The following is a 19,360-nucleotide window of genomic DNA, read 5'->3' as shown; positions in this document are numbered from 1 at the left end:
TTCGTTCACAGCTGTCTTGCACCCACGAGGATGACCCACCGTTCGGTCTCCTCCTCTGGCTAGATCACCGGAAATGTGCAGTCTGGGCCTGATATTACAGTCAATCTATTGGCTATAGCATGACCCATGTGGCGTCGCGGCCCCTGTTGTTAGAGCTGCTTGACATGGGAAGATCTCTTGCGAAGCTGGGCAGTTGGTTGCAAGAGACTGTTCAACATCTCCCCCACGTGTGAGATCTCACGATTCTGATAGGGAGTTGGAACGACGGGATGCTCGTGCCTGTTCGGAACACCACGCCACATCCAAATAGGCAGCCCCTGTCAGTGTTATTGATAAGCTTACACGCCACACAATAACCTTAACAGGTTGGGTGTGTGCAATGCCTCAGTTTGGCCCAATATACGTGGTATGCCTCTCAGGTTCGGGTATTTTGCACGCTTCCACGCTTCGGTCAAGTAAGCCCGGGCAGCTGGAGAAGACTGACCTGAAGGGCAGTCGGCCTGTCCGCATCCACCAGCAAGTTTGAACCCTGCCCGTGGCTCGCTCTTTTTCGTCCTGGTCAGACGGCATAAAAGGCGAGCAACGTCCGGCTGGTTGTGTTGACTGAGAAGATTCTTTGAATCTGCAGAGGTCCTGTTTCACTGAACCATCTGAGTCGGTACGAGAGAACTTCACCAGAATTCTCCTGGCTCTAATCAAGATGACTCTCCATCAATACGATTACGTCTTTGCCATCGGCACCTTCTTTGCCCTGCTTGATGCTTTCAACAATGGTGCAAGTGAGTAAAAGCCAAGACCACCTGCCAAGGCCGCCATCCCGTTCAACTCTCTTGGCAATGGCTTCTTCATCATCTGGGGTTCTGAATACTAACCGTTTTCCTTTCTTGGCAGATGATGTGGCCAACTCTTGGGCCACCAGTGTCTCCTCCAGATCTATCTCGTACCGACAAGCCATGATCTTCGGTACCATCTTCGAAATGCTTGGCGCCATCACCGTCGGTGCTCGTACTGCTGACACCATCAAGAACGGCATTATTCCCAACTCTGCTTTCCAGAACAATGCTGGTGTGCAGATGCTTGCCTTTACTTGCGCCCTGGCTGCCGCTTCCTCTTGGGTTATGTGGTGCACTCGTCACTCTGCACACGTCTCATCAACCTACTCTTTGATCTCTGCAGTCGCTGGTGTTGGTGTTGCCACCGTTGGTGCGTCAAAGGTCCAATGGGGCTGGAATGATGGAAAGGGTCTTGGTGCCATCTTTGCTGGCCTGGGTATGGCCCCGGTCATCTCTGGTGGTTTTGCTGCCATCATCTTCATGCTCATCAAGTTGGTGGTGCACATGCGCAAAAACCCAGTCCCCTGGGCTGTCTACACCTCACCCGCCTTCTTCCTCATTGCCGCAACCATCTGCACGCTGTCCATTGTTTACAAGGGCTCGCCTAACTTGGGTCTCGGCAAGAAGCCTGCTTGGTACATTGCTGCTGTGACCATGGGAACCGGTGGTGGTGTTGCTCTCCTCTCAGCAATCTTCTTCGTCCCCTTTGTCCACGCCAAGGTCATCAAGAAGGACCCATCCGTTAAGTGGTGGATGTTTGTCTACGGCCCTCTTCTCTTCAAGCGCCCTGCTCCCGAGCATGCTGAACGTGCCAACGTTCCCGACTACGCTGTTGTTCAGCATGACTCGGAATTTGACGAGTCTGTCACCAACTCTCCCAAGTTGACTGCTGAGGATGGCTCCGGCAAGGAACATGGTGTCATGTCTACCTCTGAGGCTCATAAGGGACAGGAGAAGAGCCTGGCCAACCTCGAGGCTACCCAGAAGTCTTACAAGGAACTCATGGCTGAAGGCGAAGCCCGATTCAACGCCAGGTTGATGAAGAAGCGCGGACCCTTGGGCTGGGCTATGCGAACCTTGCGAGACAACCCCATGGGCGCCGGCCAGATCTACGAGTTCCACAACATCAAGATCTTGGCCAAGCGTCTTCCGGCCATCGTCGTCTGTGGTCTTTTGTATGGTCTTCACTATGATATCCACGCTGCTCAGACTGGTATTGAGGGTACCCCTGAAGGTGAACGCATGAAGCGCGTCTACGCTGCTGCTGAGAAATACCCTAACGAGGTTGAGCATACCTACTCGTTCGTTCAGGTTCTCACTGCCTGCACTGCTTCCTTCGCTCACGGTGCCAACGATATTGGTAACTCTGTCGGTCCCTGGGCCGTTATTTATGGTGCTTGGAAGACTGGTAACGCTGCCCAAGCTAAGGCTCCTGTTGATGTCTGGCAGCTGGCAGTTCTCTCTGCCACCATTTCTCTTGGTCTTATCACCTACGGCTACAACATCATGAAGGGTAAGTTCAAACAGGGCATCCATGTGCATACTTTCACAAGGCAGCAAAGAGAAAACTTGCTAACATATCGGATATAGTCATGGGCAACAAGATTACCTACCACTCCCCTAGCCGTGGCAGCTCCATGGAAATGGGCGCCGCCATCACTGTTCTTGTCTTCTCTCAGTTCTCCCTCCCTGTTTCCACGTCTATGTGCATTACTGGTGCCACTGTTGGTGTTGGTCTTTGCAACGGAACCCTCAAGGCTGTCAACTTCCAGCGAGTCGGACTCCTCTTGTTCTCCTGGATCATGACCATTCCCATTGCTGGTACACTTGGTGGAGTTCTGATGGGCTTGTTCCTCAACGCCCCCAAGTTTTAAGATGACGCGAGTGACGGGGGTTTATTTGTTTTGCATAGTAAGTATTAATTGGGTTTGAGTTTCAAATTGTTACATTAGACATGGAAAGATATCCGGAGCATAGTATTCCAAAAGTCGCGTAGGGATACAGCTGATCTGATACCCGCGCTTGAATAAAGAACATGACTATAAAGGTGCTTTAGCTCAATACGGTGACTGCTTAGTCCAACAACAATATGCTTGCAAATGGCAAAGAAAAAGACGGTAAATTACCTGCTCAATGCAAGCCAGGAGAATTCCAATGGTGGGATTATCTCATACACCACGACACAGCCACATGACTGGATCACCATGAAGGTTAAAATCTGACATATGAAAGTCCTCCCCACATCTCCATTCCAAGCCATCACCAAAACCCTCATCATCATAATAGCGGCCAAAATGGAATCCACGATTAAAATCGCCCTCATAGCCCTGGGCACAATCACAATCATATCAACGGCCTGGTCACTCATCTCCTTCCTTTACATCTACATCCGCCCATCCAGACTGCCACGCTACCTCAAAACCGCCAACAACGCCACGCCATGGGCCGTAGTAACCGGCGCAAGTAACGGCATCGGCAAAGCATTCGCATACGACCTCGCCTCCAGGGGATGCAATATCGTGCTTCACGGTCGGAATGCCGCCAAACTGGACAAAATCGCCAGCGACCTACAACGTCTGCATCCAGGTCGAGAGTTCCGTACCCTTCTCGCAGATGCGTCGCTCAGCCCTTCGCAAACTCTGGCGACCGTGGAAGAAACTCTATCTGACATAAATGTCAAGATACTCGTCAACAATGTCGGTGCCACTATGCCGTTTGGTCACGAATTCGACACTCTCGAGGCATTCACCTTGTCTGAACTGGAGGCCAATGTTTCCACTAACGCGACCTTCCCTTTGCTCTTTACCCGCGCTTTGATGCCTAACCTGATTGCCAATCAGCCCAGTCTCATTCTGAACATAGGCTCCATTGCAGATATAGCGATGCCCTTGTTCCCAGCTTACGGCCCTTCAAAGGCGTTTCTAATGTGTAGCACGGCTGAACTCGCACTGGAGCAAGTATACAAAGGCCGAGATATAGAGGTCTTGGGCCTGAGGGTCATGCAAGTCACTGAGACGGGGACAATCAAGGTTCCTACGAGTTACTTTGTCCCTGATCCGAAGACATGGGTGCGTTCGGCGTTGGATAGAGTAGGCTGTGGGAGGAGAGTTATCGTCCCGTATCTGCCGCATGCGTTGCAAACAGCCATGTTGGAGTGCGTGCCGGCCTTTATGGAGGCGAGCGTCAAGATTGCTGGCGTGAAGAAGAACCTGGAACTGGATCCGACGGGGTCGAGAGGTGTGATGCAGAAGGATAAGGAGTTGTAGGAGCTCTGATGATGGAAAATGTGTTGGCAGGCATTTTCATTCATCGAGGGTTGGTAAGATTGCTTCACTGGCAAGGTGGTATTACATGCAAGTGTTTCAATTGTATTACGAAATAAGATTGCTTCACGAGAGAAAATGATATTGCATGCAATTGTAATTGTTTCAAATTTATTTCGAAGTTCTCTTTTTAAACTCAAAATGCAAACATAAATTTCAATGTCGCTGCTGTCCAATGGTTATGCTGTTCCTCTTCTTCATGCTACATCTTACAAGCGAGACGAAGGATTTGACTTGGCTCCACCACAGCAACCACTTGATGAGGAGAATGCATTTCGGGAAGAAGTGTCATTCTTGATTTGTGAGGGCTGCACCCACAAGGCAGGGTTCTTCTGGAAGAAGTTGCTGGCGCGGATCATGATGCCAACTGGCTCAGCGGGCATGATGGGGAAGTCCTCGCAGCGAGGGAAGTGCGTGAGTCCGAACTGCATGTAGCACACAATGTCCGTGTTCTCAATGGGCTCATCCCGATTTGACCAGTCGAGCACGCTCTGGTTGTAAGGGTGGTTTTCCTCGCCGGTGGACTGGCAGACGTAGTCGCCAGCAGGGAAGAGCTCGTAGTCCTTGTAGGGAACGACCCAGAGACTCTTGCGGGCAAAGGCAGCGCGCTTGTAGACAACGCTGCCGGGCTTGGCCAGCAACGGAGGGCAGTTGTTGTTGATGATCTTGTAGCCGATGGGCTTCTTGCAGGACTCGTTGATCTTGTTGGGGTTGATAATGTCCCAAGCACGCTGGGTCTCGTGGCAGTAGTCGACAGCCGCCTCCTTTGCAGTTCGCAGCAGCGTCTTCTTGCAGTAGAAGCCGTTTCCATAGGGGTTCTCGGGAGAGCCTACCGGGGCCTCTGAAGAGACCGCGTCGCTCTGGAGAATGGAGTTGTTGGGCCCGTCGATTTCAGGATCAACACGGAGCGAGAAAATGTGCTGGTGGTTGTGGGCGTTGATGCCGGGGGCAACTTCGGTACCATAGGGGGCAGCAGTCTCGGACGGGTGCATGCAGTAGGTGTTCAGCATACCGGTAAGCTTCATCTCAAGCTTGTAGGTGCCGTCAAGCATAAACGTGTGGTAGAATCCATACTCGTAGTTGGCGGCGGTGATGATTTGCGAAATGATGAGCTTGCGGTCACGGGCAGAGATGACATTAGCATCACGGAAATCAGTGTGCTTGTATAGCAGACCATTGTCCTCTTCGTGGATGCAGATAGCGTTGGGGATAACCGCGGCCTGGCCCTTGGAGGTTGAGACAACACCGTCAAGGTAGTGGATAGCTCCCTTGCAGTCACATCCAAGCTTCAAGGAGTTCGTCATCAGACCGGAACCATACTCGCCGACGTCAAAAGCGTGCTTCTTGTGGTGAGGGGGTTCAGGGTTGCCATAAGGAACGACCATCTCGACAACGCTAATGCGGTTGAACAAAGTTCGCTCACGGTTTTCATAAGGGTCGTGGATGCGGACATCTGAGAGGACGATACCCTCGCGATAGTTGAAGCCAATGTGCATCTTGTAGTTGGCCCAGTGGATCTCGTTACCCTTCATTTGGAAGGAAACTCCCTCAGGCTGTGTGATATCAATGGGCTTGAGCTTGTTGGGCTCGTAGCCGTCGCCAATAAACTCGGGCAAGTAGTTGTGTTGCTCAAGTGGCACCTTTGTGCGCTCACCGTTGACGCGGCGAACATCGACACTCAGGACCTCTTCCGTCTCGGTATCCGCAACAACGCTGAAATCTAGCGGGTGGGCGTACTGATTGTCGAATTCTGAGGCTCTGTAGTATGGGAGGCCTTGCTGGAGACGACGCTCGAAACCCCATCGGCGGTCAACGCCAATGGCCCAGGCGTCGAGATAGACCTTGGACATGTCGGTGATGCCAATCTCGCGGCACACCTCAATAACTCGAGGGTCGGCGCGAGCAATGCGCTCCATGACGTCGAGATCCTCGAGAGTAAGAGTAGGGGCAACATCATGAACAGGCCTCCAGTCTTCAACCTGGGACTTGGTCAAGTTGACAACCACCTCGGCAACATTGGGGGTGCCTTGTTCGAGGACAATTGCGAAAGCCCGTCTTTCAGGGCGAGGGCCAGTTCTTGACCTGAATGCGGCATACTCGTTCTTCTTGGGCTCACGAAGAGTGATGCAGTTGAACTTGATGGACTTGGGGCTAGCAAAGTCACGGATGATCTTGGCAGATGTGGAGATTTCATGTACAGACAGCTGGTCTAAATTGTTCCGAAGAAATCTCAAGTTAGCTATGATTTCTCCTTGCCGAAATATTTGCACCAAGAAATGCGGTCTTACCTAGAGGGTGAACTTGTGATCGAAGCCCGGCTGTGGGCTGTGGTGCAGTTTCATTCTGCTCTGGGAAAATAACATAACCCGGTATTGAGGTTGTATCCAACTCTGGCTGTTGTAAAGCGGGGGCAGCCATGATGTGCAATGGTATTTTTGGTGTATTTTGTATGGCTTGTTTATAAACGCTGATGCTGTAGTATTCTCGAAGGTCGAGAGAAGCAAGTGTTTGGCAACCTGGATTCCGGCCACTGTTTAGCCTGATCTGTCAAAAGGACACAAGAATATATACCCAACCAAAAAACTTCAGAGGCCAAACTTTACGACGCACAATGGACATAATAGAGCCTCCAAAATGCGTGGACCGCTAGCCCGCGGCCACCGTCCATGTCAGCCCACACTGGCGGCGGATAGCGGCAACTCAAAGCTGCTGGTGGATTTCGGCGCCGATGGCAACAAAAAGCTGGGGGGAACATGGAGTCAGGTCTCAGGACTATACAGAAGCCCAGGCCCGGCGGTCCGGGACTCCACAGACCGAAGGCACCGAACCAAACATGTCTGGTTTGGTCAATCTAATCTTTACAGCGTGCGTACTCCGTATCTTTGGGCCAGCTGCATCTCGACTTGGCGCGGCATTCGTTCGAGATGTGGGCAAAGCAACCCCGGCAGTCTCTTCTGTGGCGACTATTGGGCGTTGAGTCGTAGTTTGCCCTGGATTGTATTTCATGCAATGCAGGATAGTACCAAACTGGGAGAAGGGTCCAAGTGACAGCCATTCCGTAGCTACTTCCGTAGCTGTTGTGGACTGTGGTTCAATCAAGATCAGACGTTGTTGCTCGAGATGCCGCCGATATTCCAGAAGGGATTATGTCCAAGCTGCACTGCAGATGTAAGACTTGCTACATGCGTCAAGTGATCCCGTATCCATCCGACATAGTTGGTATTGAAACGTAAAAGTTGCCCTTTCTGATCCTATTTTGGTAGATTTCTCCCCACTAGTATCTCGACTCCCTGTTACTTGCGACGGAGACAAAACTTGACCAAACTTGGCCAAGATAACGGACTGTCTAAGGCTGCGAGTAGAATGGATAGCTTGATTGAGTTAAGTGGCCTACAGCAACCCCGTGGCCGTTTCTTTCCCGCAAACCCCGGATTTCGGGAGCTTCTCCTGGAGACACAAGGACGGAGCGGCGATAGGGATAAGCCATAATTCGAGATGCCCCGGACACGCCGACCCACAAGCCCCGGACCAGAACGACAAAGATACACGGAGCCCGAGACAGTGCATCTTCCGTCCATCTCGGCACTCCGCGGGTGAGCGACGCCCAGCGACAGGGTGTGGACTGAACATTGCAGGGAGCTGCGTGCCGATTTGGGCGTTAACGGCGGTCGTGTGGGCTGGATAAGGATTGATGTGGCGGACAGCCTGGTTGGTAGCCGGGGGCTGCTAGGCTAGGCCAGTTTGGCAGGGAAAGGCCAAGGCTTCGCATTCTTGTGGTTGGAGGAGGGACCTGGCCAACTGGTGTGTGTGGTTCTCGATCTGACATCTTGGTCGTCAAGGAGTTGGTGTGGGGTGGAAGACCTGGGGAACATTTGCATGGATATTCTTCGTTTGGGGCACAGCCGTAGCACAGACTTCAGCTACACTATCAGCAAATTAGTAAATGGGGTAACGTGCCTGGAGAAGCCTGGAGATGACGAAACAAGTCCCCATTGTCTCGTCGGGTGAGCCCGGTGTCGTATTGGAACCGGGGCCATTGGAGCAAACGAAATTCGCCAACGACGGAATGGTAAGCAACATGTCGCATTTCCAACAAGGCTGTCATATTGCGAATAGGCCAAGAAAACAATAATTATTCAATGTCCTTTGCAAGTAAATTAGCCTGTGCTGAGGACCAGGCAAGCACCAGTCGGCAGGCAGTCCAGCAATGTGAATGAGTCGCGTGGCGGCGTTCGATATGGTTATCTTTGTGGGTTCCTTGCTGAACGTGGGTCTGGGTTTGCTATCGAAGTTTCCAGGCTATCTGAAGAATTTTGACAGCGGAAAGATAACCTTTCGGTGAATAAAATTAAGCGAGCGAGGTCAACTGGTGTGTGTGTGTGTGTGTGTTGTCACAAATGAACCAGACGGGTTGCAATCTGTCAACCAGGATGATTAGTCTAATCACTGTGCATCAGCAAGACAACTTGCACAATCACACCGACGTCGGCCATACAGCCAATTTGTTTGTTTTCTTCGCAGCGATGGCAATGATTATCGTGAGCTCAGTCGAAATACATGGGACCGTGAAGCACAGTCACATCTTGCCATGTTTTGATGGATGTTGTAGGTTTTGGGACTTTGCATGTCCATTGACCTCACAGCGCGAGGTCTGGTGTTGAATTTTGGAAGAATCGGACGGATCACCACGTCAAGCAACTTGACCTTCTCAATGCCCATCGCTCCTTCCTCGTTCTCGTCCAGTGCAGCCAAGAACTTGTCCATACGCGGCCTATTCCACTTTTCGTGTTTTGCGATATTCGCTTGCTCTTGGTCTCGCTCTCTGGGTACTCGGCATCTTCATCCCCATGATCCCCATTCTCATCCACATCTGCATCTCCAATCTCTTGGTGGTTATCAGGGCCGTCGGATGAACTTGACCTCATTATTTCGCCCCTTGTGTACTCCCATTTTCGCATTTCTCCAATTTTCCTCCAACTCGACGGCCTAGATTGTCGCCAGAGACCCGCTTCCTCGACGCCGTCAACGCCTTCTCGTCTTCATCTCCACGTTCGTTGTTATCGCGTGGCTGAATCCGAGCCCCAGACTTTCTGTCCTTCTCCCACACCAGCACCAAACCACAAGGCGGTAATCTGCGCGCCAGAGTCCAAACAGGTTATTAGGCTGACCAGAACCCTGCCCACCCACCCCCAGCAATCCTCCGCCTCCATGGCTTCTGTATTGGTTCTCTTTTCGTTCAGTCCCGCGATTCGGTGCGCCGCCTGAGACCCTGCACAGCACGGTGCATCCCCGCGTCTGGGCTGCCTCGAGGAAGTCCATTGGGAGTCGTGATAACATTTGCCCACGAACTGGCCTGGGGTATTCCGAGGTGTGCCAGCCCTCGCCAAACTTGTTGCCACCAGGCTTCTCTCTGTCTTGTTTTTGGGGAAAGCCTTTATGGACGGATGAGACACGCCGCGAAGCACCCTGTATCTTTGTTCAAGCATCAACAATTGCGACTCTTCCCGTCCTGCATGCTGGATGCCGGAGCCGGCCTTGTTCCATCTCACAGAATTCGACACACCCCCCTAACAGGGAGCAGAGTCAAGCCTGGTCGTACCTCCTAGGTTCCCTGGTTTCCATTTCCCTCGTGGCGTCCTCAAAGGGCATCTCATCTAGCATCCTCCCCAGTCGGCATCTGGCGCCCGTCTCTGACGTTTGCCGTGCATACTGAAGGACGCTTCGAGTACTAAACCAGCCCTTGCGAACCACTTGATAATCTCTTCAGAAAGTTCATCACCAAACACGCAAGCCTTACCACAGGCTGACACATACTCTGCATATCTGTGTTACTTTGTGCAACCCAAACCGCTTTTTAACTTGACCAACCTTTTCATTGTATTTGGGCTGCAGAATACCGAGCACTTTTCTTCTTCCCACCAACCACTTCTGCTATCCGATCATCATCGGTAGATATAGCCATTTTGACGCAACTCGCGGAGAACATATCCCCAGAGAATGACAGCGACCCTTTCGTTGAAAATAGCATGGATCAAGCAAGCCAGCTGTATCAAAAAGATACCGTCGACGTGAACGACCAAGCCACCCGCGATGCGCAGGATCTTGCCGCACTGGGCCATGCCCAGACACTTACTCGCAAGTTCAGTATCTGGAGCATGCTTGCTCTGGCCTTCTGCGTCTTAGGAACATGGTCTACTATGGCTCAGGATTTGGCCACTGGCCTTGCCAACGGCGGTCCTGTTGCTATCCTTTGGGGTCTCGTCCTCGTCACTGCATGCAATACCTGTGTTGCCCTGTCCTTGGGTGAGCTCGTCAGCAGCATGCCAACCGCTCTTGGCCAGGCGTACTGGATTCAACACCTCTGGAACACACCAACCGGTCGATTCGCTTCGTACATGTGTGCCTGGATCAACACATTCGGGTGGTGGACATTGACGGCTTCTCAGATTGCCTTCATGACCGAGTTCCTCCTGTCTATGAAGCTCATGTTTGATCCAGAATGGCCTGGCGCCGAGAAAGGATGGCTTCTTTTCATTGTATACATCGGCATTACCGTGTTTTTCACCGTAATCAACTACGTTTCCTGCCGCAAAGATTGGATTCTTCCCGCCTTCAACAACTTTGTCGGTATCGGCTTCGCTGGGCTTTTCGTCGCCTTCTCCTTGGCCCTGCTCATCAGCGTTGGCACAAAGGCAGACCTCTCTTATCAGTCAGCAGCCTTCGTCTTCGGCAAATGGATCAACCAGACCGGTTGGAGCGATGGTGTTGTTTGGTTCCTCGGCCTCGTCCAGAGTGCATACGGCTTAACCGCGTTTGACTCGGTCATCCACATGGTAGAGGAAATTCCTGCGCCTCGACGCAACGCGCCAAGAACAATGTATCTTGCTGTTTTGATTGGTGCACTCTCTGGTTTCATCTTCATGGTTGTGTGTCTCTTTTGCATTCAGAGCATTGATGGTGTGTTGGATCCCGCCTCTGGCAACCCCTTCATTGAGCTTGTTCAGTCCACTGTTGGGCAGATTGGTGGGGCAATCATGATTGCACTATTCATCTTCAACGGCCTGGGTCAAGGATCCAGTGTGCTCACGTCGGCTTCCCGTTTGACCTGGAGTTTCGCTCGAGATGGCGGATTTCCCTTCGGAGTCTGGTTCTCTCACGTTGATGAGACGTGGATTGTGCCTGGACGTGCCCTGTGGCTTCAGTGTGCCATTATTTGCCTGGTCGGCATCCTCTACTTGTTTGCCAACACCGTCTTGCAAGCCATTCTCAGCGTGAGCACGATTGCTCTGACAGTCTCGTATGCCATGCCCATCATTGCTCTGATGGTGGTCGGCCGGGACAAGCTGCCATCAGGCGGCGAATTCAGGCTTGGTCGGCTTGGCCCAGTCATCAACTGGGTGTCAGTCATCTACTGTGCTATCACAACGGTTTTCTTCTTCTTCCCGGGCTCGCCCAGTCCAGCAATCAGCGATATGAACTTTGCAATTGCTGTATTTGGTGTCATGTTGGTGATTTCTATAGGCTTCTGGTTTGTTCAGGGCCACAGAACCTTCATGCAGGTGGGAGAGATGGCGGAACACGTCTTGTACGCACAAAACTGCGAGTCTAGCCAGGACGGCGGCTCCAGCGTGGAACCTAGCAAGGCCAAGGGGCAAACGAGTCAAATTCCCAGCAACTGAAGACACGGTGGATGTACTGTTTACCCCGGGATTGCCTCATCTGATTAGCTTGCAGGTCGGGGTGAGGTAATAGAGTAGCTGGGGACAGGATGGGGGACTGTGGGAATGGATGTGACTGGGGCAAGGGCATTGTGAGGAGAATATGGGGGTTTGGAGGAAACTATCAAATTATGTACGGTTTGGCTGACAAAGGGGCCAGGTCCGGTCCCACTACAAGAGTTTGGGTACGGGGTGCTAGATTATGTAGCCAAGGTCAAGAAAGTCTGTTGTTTTCTTCACACCGGGGTGTTTTGAATACAGTCGTTACACAAGTGCGTGTTGGCACTATGCCGTAGGAGCGTTCAGTTGGTTGGGTTGGGCTTGTTGGAGTAATTCTGAGCCGCAAAAGAGAAACATGCGACGGTTTCTCGCTTATTTACATGTAGTGGTTAGCTATTAGCACTTGTTTTGTAGTCCTTGAGTTGGATACATTGATCAATCAGGACAAACGAAATATAGCATATTGATCAAATTTTGGATTGCATAAACATCATTTTACAAACTCATGATACTCGTCAATCCTCTCCTCCGTTCTCTTTTTTTCTCTCTTGTTACTTTTACGGCTTACAATTTTGAACCCAAGTTGACGTGAATGGCCTTGGTCTCAGTGTAAGCAGCAAGACCAGCCTCGCCCAACTCACGGCCAATACCACTCTGCTTGACACCACCAAAGGGGACCTGAATCTCCGAGTCATTAGACGAGTTGACCCAGACCATGCCGGCTTCCAGAGCAGCAGCTACTCTGTGCGCACGCTCGATATTCTGACTGAAAACAGCAGCAGCCAGACCGTAGATGGAGTCGTTAGCTAGAGCCACAGCATCGGCCTCCTCCTCAAAGGGGGTGATGGTGACCAAGGGCCCAAAGACCTCCTCCTTAAACACGCTCATGTCCTTGCTGACATTGGAAAAGACAGTCGGCTCGATAAAGTAGCCCTTACCCTTGCCGGCGGTCTTTTGCGCAGACAAACCCCCCGTTTCTAGCTTCGCGCCCTGTCCCTTGGCGCTATCAATATACGACAGGATCTTGTCGTACTGCGCCTGAGAGACCTGAGGTCCATGGGTGGTCTCCTCTGCAAAGGGGTCACCAATAACCACAGAAGTTTTAACGACGTCTAAAAACGCCTTGATGAACTTGTCGACAATGGACTTCTGCACCAGCAGTCTGGACGTGGCTGTGCATACTTGTCCCTGGTTGCTCATGATGCCGACGTACGCCCACTTGGCAGCCTGTTCGATATCAGCGTCGCCAAACACCAACAGCGGCGACTTGCCGCCCGTCTCCAGCGTAATGTTCTTCATGCTAATACTAGCTGTCTTCATGATCTCGCGGCCAGTGAGGGTGGAACCAGTAAACGCAATCTTGTTGATGCCCGGGTGAGAAGCCAGCGCAGAGCCAGCATCCCTCCCGAACCCATTCACAATGTTCAGCACACCAGGAGGGAAGCCAGCCTGGCGAACCAAGTCCGCCAAGTACAGTATAGACAGGGGCGTCTGCTCAGCAGGCTTCATGACGATACAGTTCCCCGTGGCGAGCGCAGGACCGAGCTTCCACGCCGCCATGGCAAGCGGATAGTTCCAGGGGATGATCTGGGCGCAAACACCAACAGGCTGCTTGAGCGTGTAGGCAAACTTGGCGGTGGTGGTCGGGATGGTCTGCCCGTGGATCTTGTCCGCCCAGCCGGCGTAGTACCTCAGACAGCCAATCACCTCGTTGAGGTCCTCGTTGAAGGAGACGGAGTAGGGCTTGCCGTTGTCCCAGGTCTCAATGGTGGCGAGCACGCGCTGGTGCTGCTCAATCAGGTCGGCGAGCTTGTGCATGAGTGCGCCGCGAGCACCGCCCGTGATGTCTCGCCATGAGGGGTTGTTGAATGCTGCGCGGGCGGCGGAGACGGCGCGGTCAATGTCTTGCGCGGAGGCGGCTTCTACTGAGCAGATGTCTTCGCCGGTGCTGTTTTCGAGTTAGATTTTGCTCATGTGTTGTTGCTGGTGTGATTGCGTTGGGGGTTATCAGGTGGTGATGACTTGGAGAGTGTGAGTGATGACGTACCTTGGGCTGATGCTGGTGATGCGCTGAGATGAAGTCGACTTGACGAATTCATTGTTGATAAAGAGACCGGTGGGAAGGGTGAATTCCACGCCGTTGGGGGCCTTGAGCTGGACCTGAAGGGCCATTGTGATGGTGGGTAGATGATGTGAAGTGGTTGCCCAAGCTGTGTTGGGAATGAAGCTTTCACAGATTTAAGGCGTAGGTGTTAAACAACTTTGTTACAAGGTGAGAGTGGAAAGTGTAGGAGAAGGAAAAGAAAAGAGTAGCTAGAGTGAGGATGCTCGTGTAAGTTGATGGATGCCGTGACCGGGGGAGCTCCCCACACACAGCTTGCCCGCAGTCAAGCTTGGAAGTTTAATGCGAGCTTTGCCCCTCGGCGGCCGGTTGTGATTCAAGATGCCGCGGAATCTTTTCCATACAATATTACGGCTTCGTTGCGTAGACGGGTGTATTTGGCCACTGACTTGGCAATGTCCCGAAGGCGTAATTCACATCCATCTTTTCCTCTCCTTTCCTCTTCATCTGCTATTCACGTCCACGAATTCTTTACGGAATACTTGACATGGCCATTCATTGAGGTGTAGACGCATCAATCCCCAAGCCCATGTATCTCGCAGGTACACGCCCTTGACGCCGGTCCCCCGCCATCCCCAATACCCCAGATACGCCGACAACGGTGAGAAGATCTGAATCTATTTTCACCTTGAAGGCATGACCTTGCACCTTGTTAGTTACGTATTTGGTGTGTGTGGAGAGCCTTCGCCTGCATCAGCACATGGCGCGGCGCATGGCTTGAGGTTCATGGCTTCGGTCCCGTCCTGCGAGGTCGTCATCGGGTTCCGCGGGTGTCAAAGGCGGACGCCGAGCGGCACGGCAGCCAACTTGTTGGAGTGTGAGTTGAAATGCCCCACATGCCCATTTAGGTATTAAATCGGGCACACATCCCGACTTGACTTGATCATGAGGTATGGAGTAGATTCAATATTGATACACTGCTCCATACGCGAAGATCAGATAGTGTATGATTCAGGAACGAGATAACAGTTATCATGTTCGGACGGTATCGGAACGGGAGGATTCGCAATGCTGTTGTGACTAATAGATTGGCAGAGCTATCTTGCATTCCGGATTTCTGTCCATGACACGTTTCGCCAAGTTGTGTTCAAGTATGATTTCTTACAGTTGCGAAATCCGTGGGGTTACTGTAAGTGCTTGTAGAGTCGTGATTTGGGCTTCACATAGTATGATGGTTGTCATCCGTGAGCACGACTTATACAATACAACGTCAAGAAAAGAATAGCGAAACGACAAACAATGGCATGAAGAAAATCAGTTTAAACTTGCCACGGCCAACAAGAGTTACAAGCCGACACCCATCGCAAATAGTTTCTCATGCCTTGCCGCTTCTCCCAGTTCCAACTTAAACACCATTTCCTGGCACGAGATATCTGCAATGCACCCCTGACACCATGCCGTGGAACCAATAATACTTTCAAATCAGATTTGCATAGAGTATTCATAAATCGTGCAGCAACTCATCATGTCATCAACGTGCATGCAACTACAGCAGGTACCTATATCGCAGTCAATCCTCAACCACATATCAACCCACTCGCAAACGCCCCAATCCTCTCCGTCATGACATGCAAAACACCTTCTTCAACCCAGAAATGTCCAGCCGTAGCCACTTCATACCCCGTGAACAGAGATCCCGCATTCCCGCCCAACTTGGCCATCCAGCCGCGCAACCTGCCCACCGGCACAAACACGTCATTGTCTCCAAACACGGCGAGCGTCGGATTCAGCACCAGTTTCTCCTCTGACCCGTCATCACTATCATGTCTCATCCGGGACGGGAGCAACGACATGGTAGCCAGGTGTGTGACTAGGCCTTGCAGAGGGGATACCATGAAATACGCTGGTCGAGGACGTAACAGCCCAGTAATTACCGGCAACTTTTCCTCCTCAATTTCAACAGTACCGCCACCTTTCTCGTCTTCTTGCTCCCTCGCATTATTCCGCACCATCTCAGAGCTCGCTGATCTCCTATGACCCGAATGTAAATGCAAGTGCGGGTGCTTGGCCCTCCTCTTGGCCATAAACTCATGCACTCCCTTCCGAAACCTATCCTCCGCATCCAACGAAAAGCTCCTCCGGCCACCGCTCTCGTGACTCTTCCGCGGTGACCGATCGCCCTCGTCGCCGCCGACACGCACACCACACGGCCGTCTCGTGGGACTATGCGGACTGCGTACCTGTATCACGGCGGAGCGTGTGCTCCCCAGTATAACGTTTTGTTGCTCCGCGAGATGTTGAGCCCGGAGGCGTATTTGTGCGGCGTTGGAGTCGACGTGTGGGCTTGCGAAGGGCTCGAGGAGCTTGTTCAACGGGGGGATCTGCGCCGTGATCATGGCGCCGTAGGAATAGCCTCCCATCAATAACGCTGGTATTTCCGTGGGGGATGTGCTGGACGGTACGGATCTAGGTATATCTGCTGCGTGGGTGGTATCCTCTATCGAGCCGTCTGGCGCTGAAACTTGCGAAAACGGATCCAGAAAATGGATATAATGCACCATGAAGCCTACTACGCTCGCGTAATCGTCTCGTTCTGGTTTCGCCGTCCAAGACGTCCGGCCGGCGGAATGTCCCGCGCCTCTTCTCGCCGTTAGTTGCTTCGTCTGATCTTGCCGCAGTTGATGCGCCTGCCATGGAAGCAAATACCTGAAATTGAACGTCCCCACGAGATACCCCGTCCTCAGCAGCCCCGTCGCAACACTCTCCAGAATAGGGTCATCGTAGCATCCGCCCATAGGCGCATACGGATGCGCAACAACAGCCGCGTGTCTCCTCCATGGCGGAGCGCGAGCATTCGTTGCACACAACGACGCGGGGTGGTAGATGCGACAGTCGAGAATCGTTCCGTCATGCAGACTGGGGATTGTGAAGCTCAAGGCTGGCTCGGGAAGCATCGTGTCGGCCTCTACTTGCCGCAGGATGGCATTTTGGAATGGGCCGTGGCGAGAGCCTGGAATATTCGTTGGCCGTCTTGTGATGTCGCGGTATTGCTAGATTTTGGTTGAAGCGGCCGACAATGCGGATATCAGTAATCTTGATTCTTCAATGTTGAGTCTCAACACGTGTTGGGCGTGGAAGTGACGTATGACCCTGGTCTCGGCTGAGCTTGCATGTGTGACAACAATGAACGCCACAGGTTCAGGAACACAGCCAATTAGCAGCCAGAGCAGATCACTGAGTATCAAAGTGTAGCCATCACCAGTATCAAATGCTACTATCAATAATTTAGAAAAATGATGGTAGGCGGCCGCTATTCACGGCTAAATAAAACCCCTCGTCACAACGTTGGTCACAATCATATTCAGCAGCAACTTGCAATCCTGCATCATCACTAGGCTGATCCATTCATTCAATCCAGCTATTATTACGCTAGTACATGCCAAATCTATTGTCATCATATGCCCCAATGCCCACTCTACTGGCTCTTCTTATCCTTGGCTTCCTCAGCCTTTTGCTTCCGTCTCTTGATCCAAGACTTGAGCTCATTAAGCAGTCCCAATACTAGTGGCACTCCCACCGGGCCCAGCAACGGCAAGTAAACCGCAATCTTGTGCTCATCCGGGAAGTACAGCTGTCCAACCATGCTCTTCTCGAAAAAAGCCCTCTCGGCCTCTTCCTCGGCAATTCGTGCATGCAGCAGCCCCTCTGGCCCGCCGAGGTTAGCACAGGCTTGATCAAGGTGCTGCAGCGAGCTGGCAACGCCGTCAGCGACGCTGCGAGGGATCGAGATGGAAGGCAAGCTAGGCGACAGTCGAGCCAGAGAACCCAGAGACGACGACGCTCGGAGCAACAGGTCCGTTGTTCGTATCCTGGCAAGAGTTGACAGTCGCAGAGGAAGAGATCCCGACTGCGGCGTGCCAAGCAAAGTGAGTAAGTGGCCGCCAAACATGAGCAAGGGCTGCTTCAAAGCCTTTACTGAAACATGCTGCTCAGTAGGTGGTAGGTGCAAGAGGTAAACGGAGCCCCATTGAGGAATCATCCAGGATTGCGAGTTTTCAACATCGGTATTGTCAGACGCAATAGTCTGGTTGCCGACAAAAATGATAAAGTTGACTGTAGGTGCGCCGCCGATAGATGGTGAAAGCGGCCATTCTGCGGCATTGATGAATGAGGCTAGGTCCTCCTTATTAAGGACTTGTGACTGCACGCCAGGCGTGGCATACAATTGGACCTGTGTATCAATGGTAAAGTTGTGAATCGGCCCCAGCACATCTAGCATCGGCTTCATGTACTCATTGATGGCTGCATCAATCTCCCAAGTGTTGGGGACGGCACCGTCTGTGAAGAGTGAAAAGCTTAAGTGATAGGTCGGAGCATAACGCAGGGAGCGCGTCGTCCGTTTCTTCAGAGCTTCGGCCGTCTCTTGACTCAACCCTCGATGTCTCGTTGTCGAGGACATGGAAGATGTCGATAGAAGATATGATATAATAGACTGCTCTTCAGAGAAGGTGGTTTGAAGCTCATTGGCAATATACGCGGCCAGGGCGGACGAGGCAGAGTTTAGTGACGGAATCGAGTTTGGAGCATACGTCATGTCTAGAACCGGGGATTGTTGGCTTAGCCTGGCCGAGTTGGAGTCCCCTGGGGTCAGGTTTATGATTAAAGCAGAATCTGCATCTTGCTTTATCGAGCCCGCCGTCTGTCTGCCACCCTTGGGACTGAATTTAAGGCGCAAATGATGGCCCGGGAAATCATTGAGGTCGTCGAGGGCATGTTGCGTTAAACGGACAAGGTGCTGAGCTTCTTGATCCGCTATGGAGTCGGCTCGAACAGAAATCTGTAGGGGAAACGTAGGGCGACAGGCCTATATCGTGTCAGAAGCCATTGTTAGTCACCTGCAGACAAGAGGCACGCGTGCTGTCATGACTACAAAATGTGCGGTCGTACCTTTCCATCTGCCCAATGGAGCATTCTCTCCAGAGGGAGGTCTGCTCGATAAATTGTCGTTGTCTTCCACCATATCGGCAAACCCAACACTAGCACGATGAACCAAAACGAGAGAATGACATATGTTCTGCGTCGCGATTCGGAGGGTTTCTCTGGAGGTGGTTGCTTGGTGACTGGTTGTGCAGATGCCAGCGCGGGCGCATCTGCTATTTCTGAAGGCATAATGTTCTACCAAATGTGACCATAGCTCTCTTTCACTTTCCGGGGACTGATGGCCTCAGGTGAGGCTGCGTTTCGTTTGACACGTACAGTATCTATCGTTGTTGGTCGACGACCCTGAATATGTTGGTGCCAGCAGGGGTTGACGAGTTGTCGTTTTACGTTGCTGATCAATGATTGAGTCCACTTCCGATGAGTTCGCAGTTTCGTACTATTGTGATCGATGCCGACGGATGGTTGGGAAGGCCGCCAGGGATG

General features: G+C 52.1%; 8 protein-coding genes across 8 annotated transcripts; 4 read left to right on the top strand and 4 right to left on the bottom strand.

Annotated features, from left to right (window-relative positions):
• Positions 1–700: 700 nt before the first annotated feature.
• VFPPC_09728 (sodium/phosphate symporter) lies at positions 701–2,707 on the top strand (the record flags this gene model as incomplete). The annotated part of the gene is made up of 3 exons (XM_018288213.1): positions 701–779; positions 892–2,346; positions 2,424–2,707. 3 exons carry the CDS (start codon positions 701–703, stop codon positions 2,705–2,707), a joined length of 1,818 nt encoding a protein of 605 aa, XP_018141195.1.
• Positions 2,708–3,127: 420 nt separating this feature from the next.
• On the top strand, positions 3,128–4,099 carry VFPPC_09727 (short chain dehydrogenase protein; the record flags this gene model as incomplete). Its single annotated transcript, XM_018288212.1, has 1 exon — positions 3,128–4,099. One exon carries the CDS (start codon positions 3,128–3,130, stop codon positions 4,097–4,099), a length of 972 nt encoding a protein of 323 aa, XP_018141196.1.
• A 266-nt stretch (positions 4,100–4,365) lies between these two features.
• VFPPC_14646 (peroxisomal copper amine oxidase) lies at positions 4,366–6,574 on the bottom strand (the record flags this gene model as incomplete). Its single annotated transcript, XM_018292414.1, has 2 exons — positions 4,366–6,365; positions 6,445–6,574. The coding sequence occupies 2 exons, from the start codon at positions 6,572–6,574 to the stop codon at positions 4,366–4,368; spliced, it is 2,130 nt and encodes a 709-aa protein (XP_018141197.1).
• A 3,608-nt stretch (positions 6,575–10,182) lies between these two features.
• On the top strand, positions 10,183–11,835 carry VFPPC_09724 (amino acid permease family protein; the record flags this gene model as incomplete). The annotated part of the gene is made up of 1 exon (XM_018288210.1): positions 10,183–11,835. The coding sequence occupies one exon, from the start codon at positions 10,183–10,185 to the stop codon at positions 11,833–11,835; it is 1,653 nt and encodes a 550-aa protein (XP_018141199.1).
• A 603-nt stretch (positions 11,836–12,438) lies between these two features.
• On the bottom strand, positions 12,439–14,046 carry VFPPC_09723 (retinal dehydrogenase 2; the record flags this gene model as incomplete). Its single annotated transcript, XM_018288209.1, has 2 exons — positions 12,439–13,822; positions 13,922–14,046. The coding sequence occupies 2 exons, from the start codon at positions 14,044–14,046 to the stop codon at positions 12,439–12,441; spliced, it is 1,509 nt and encodes a 502-aa protein (XP_018141200.1).
• Positions 14,047–14,214: 168 nt separating this feature from the next.
• VFPPC_16496 (hypothetical protein) lies at positions 14,215–14,505 on the top strand (the record flags this gene model as incomplete). The annotated part of the gene is made up of 1 exon (XM_018294249.1): positions 14,215–14,505. The coding sequence occupies one exon, from the start codon at positions 14,215–14,217 to the stop codon at positions 14,503–14,505; it is 291 nt and encodes a 96-aa protein (XP_018141201.1).
• Positions 14,506–15,513: 1,008 nt separating this feature from the next.
• Positions 15,514–16,890, bottom strand: VFPPC_09722 (prolyl oligopeptidase; the record flags this gene model as incomplete). The annotated part of the gene is made up of 1 exon (XM_018288208.1): positions 15,514–16,890. The coding sequence occupies one exon, from the start codon at positions 16,888–16,890 to the stop codon at positions 15,514–15,516; it is 1,377 nt and encodes a 458-aa protein (XP_018141202.1).
• Positions 16,891–17,411: 521 nt separating this feature from the next.
• On the bottom strand, positions 17,412–19,105 carry VFPPC_09721 (GPI transamidase component PIG-S; the record flags this gene model as incomplete). The annotated part of the gene is made up of 2 exons (XM_018288207.1): positions 17,412–18,800; positions 18,884–19,105. 2 exons carry the CDS (start codon positions 19,103–19,105, stop codon positions 17,412–17,414), a joined length of 1,611 nt encoding a protein of 536 aa, XP_018141203.1.
• Positions 19,106–19,360: the final 255 nt, after the last annotated feature.

The sequence above is a fragment of the Pochonia chlamydosporia genome, chromosome 6, assembly GCF_001653235.2.
Source record: "Pochonia chlamydosporia 170 chromosome 6, whole genome shotgun sequence".
Taxonomy (NCBI): Eukaryota; Fungi; Ascomycota; class Sordariomycetes; order Hypocreales; family Clavicipitaceae; genus Pochonia; species Pochonia chlamydosporia.
The sequence above is the reverse complement of the archived record's forward strand: the minus strand, read 5'-3'. Positions and strand labels throughout refer to the sequence as shown.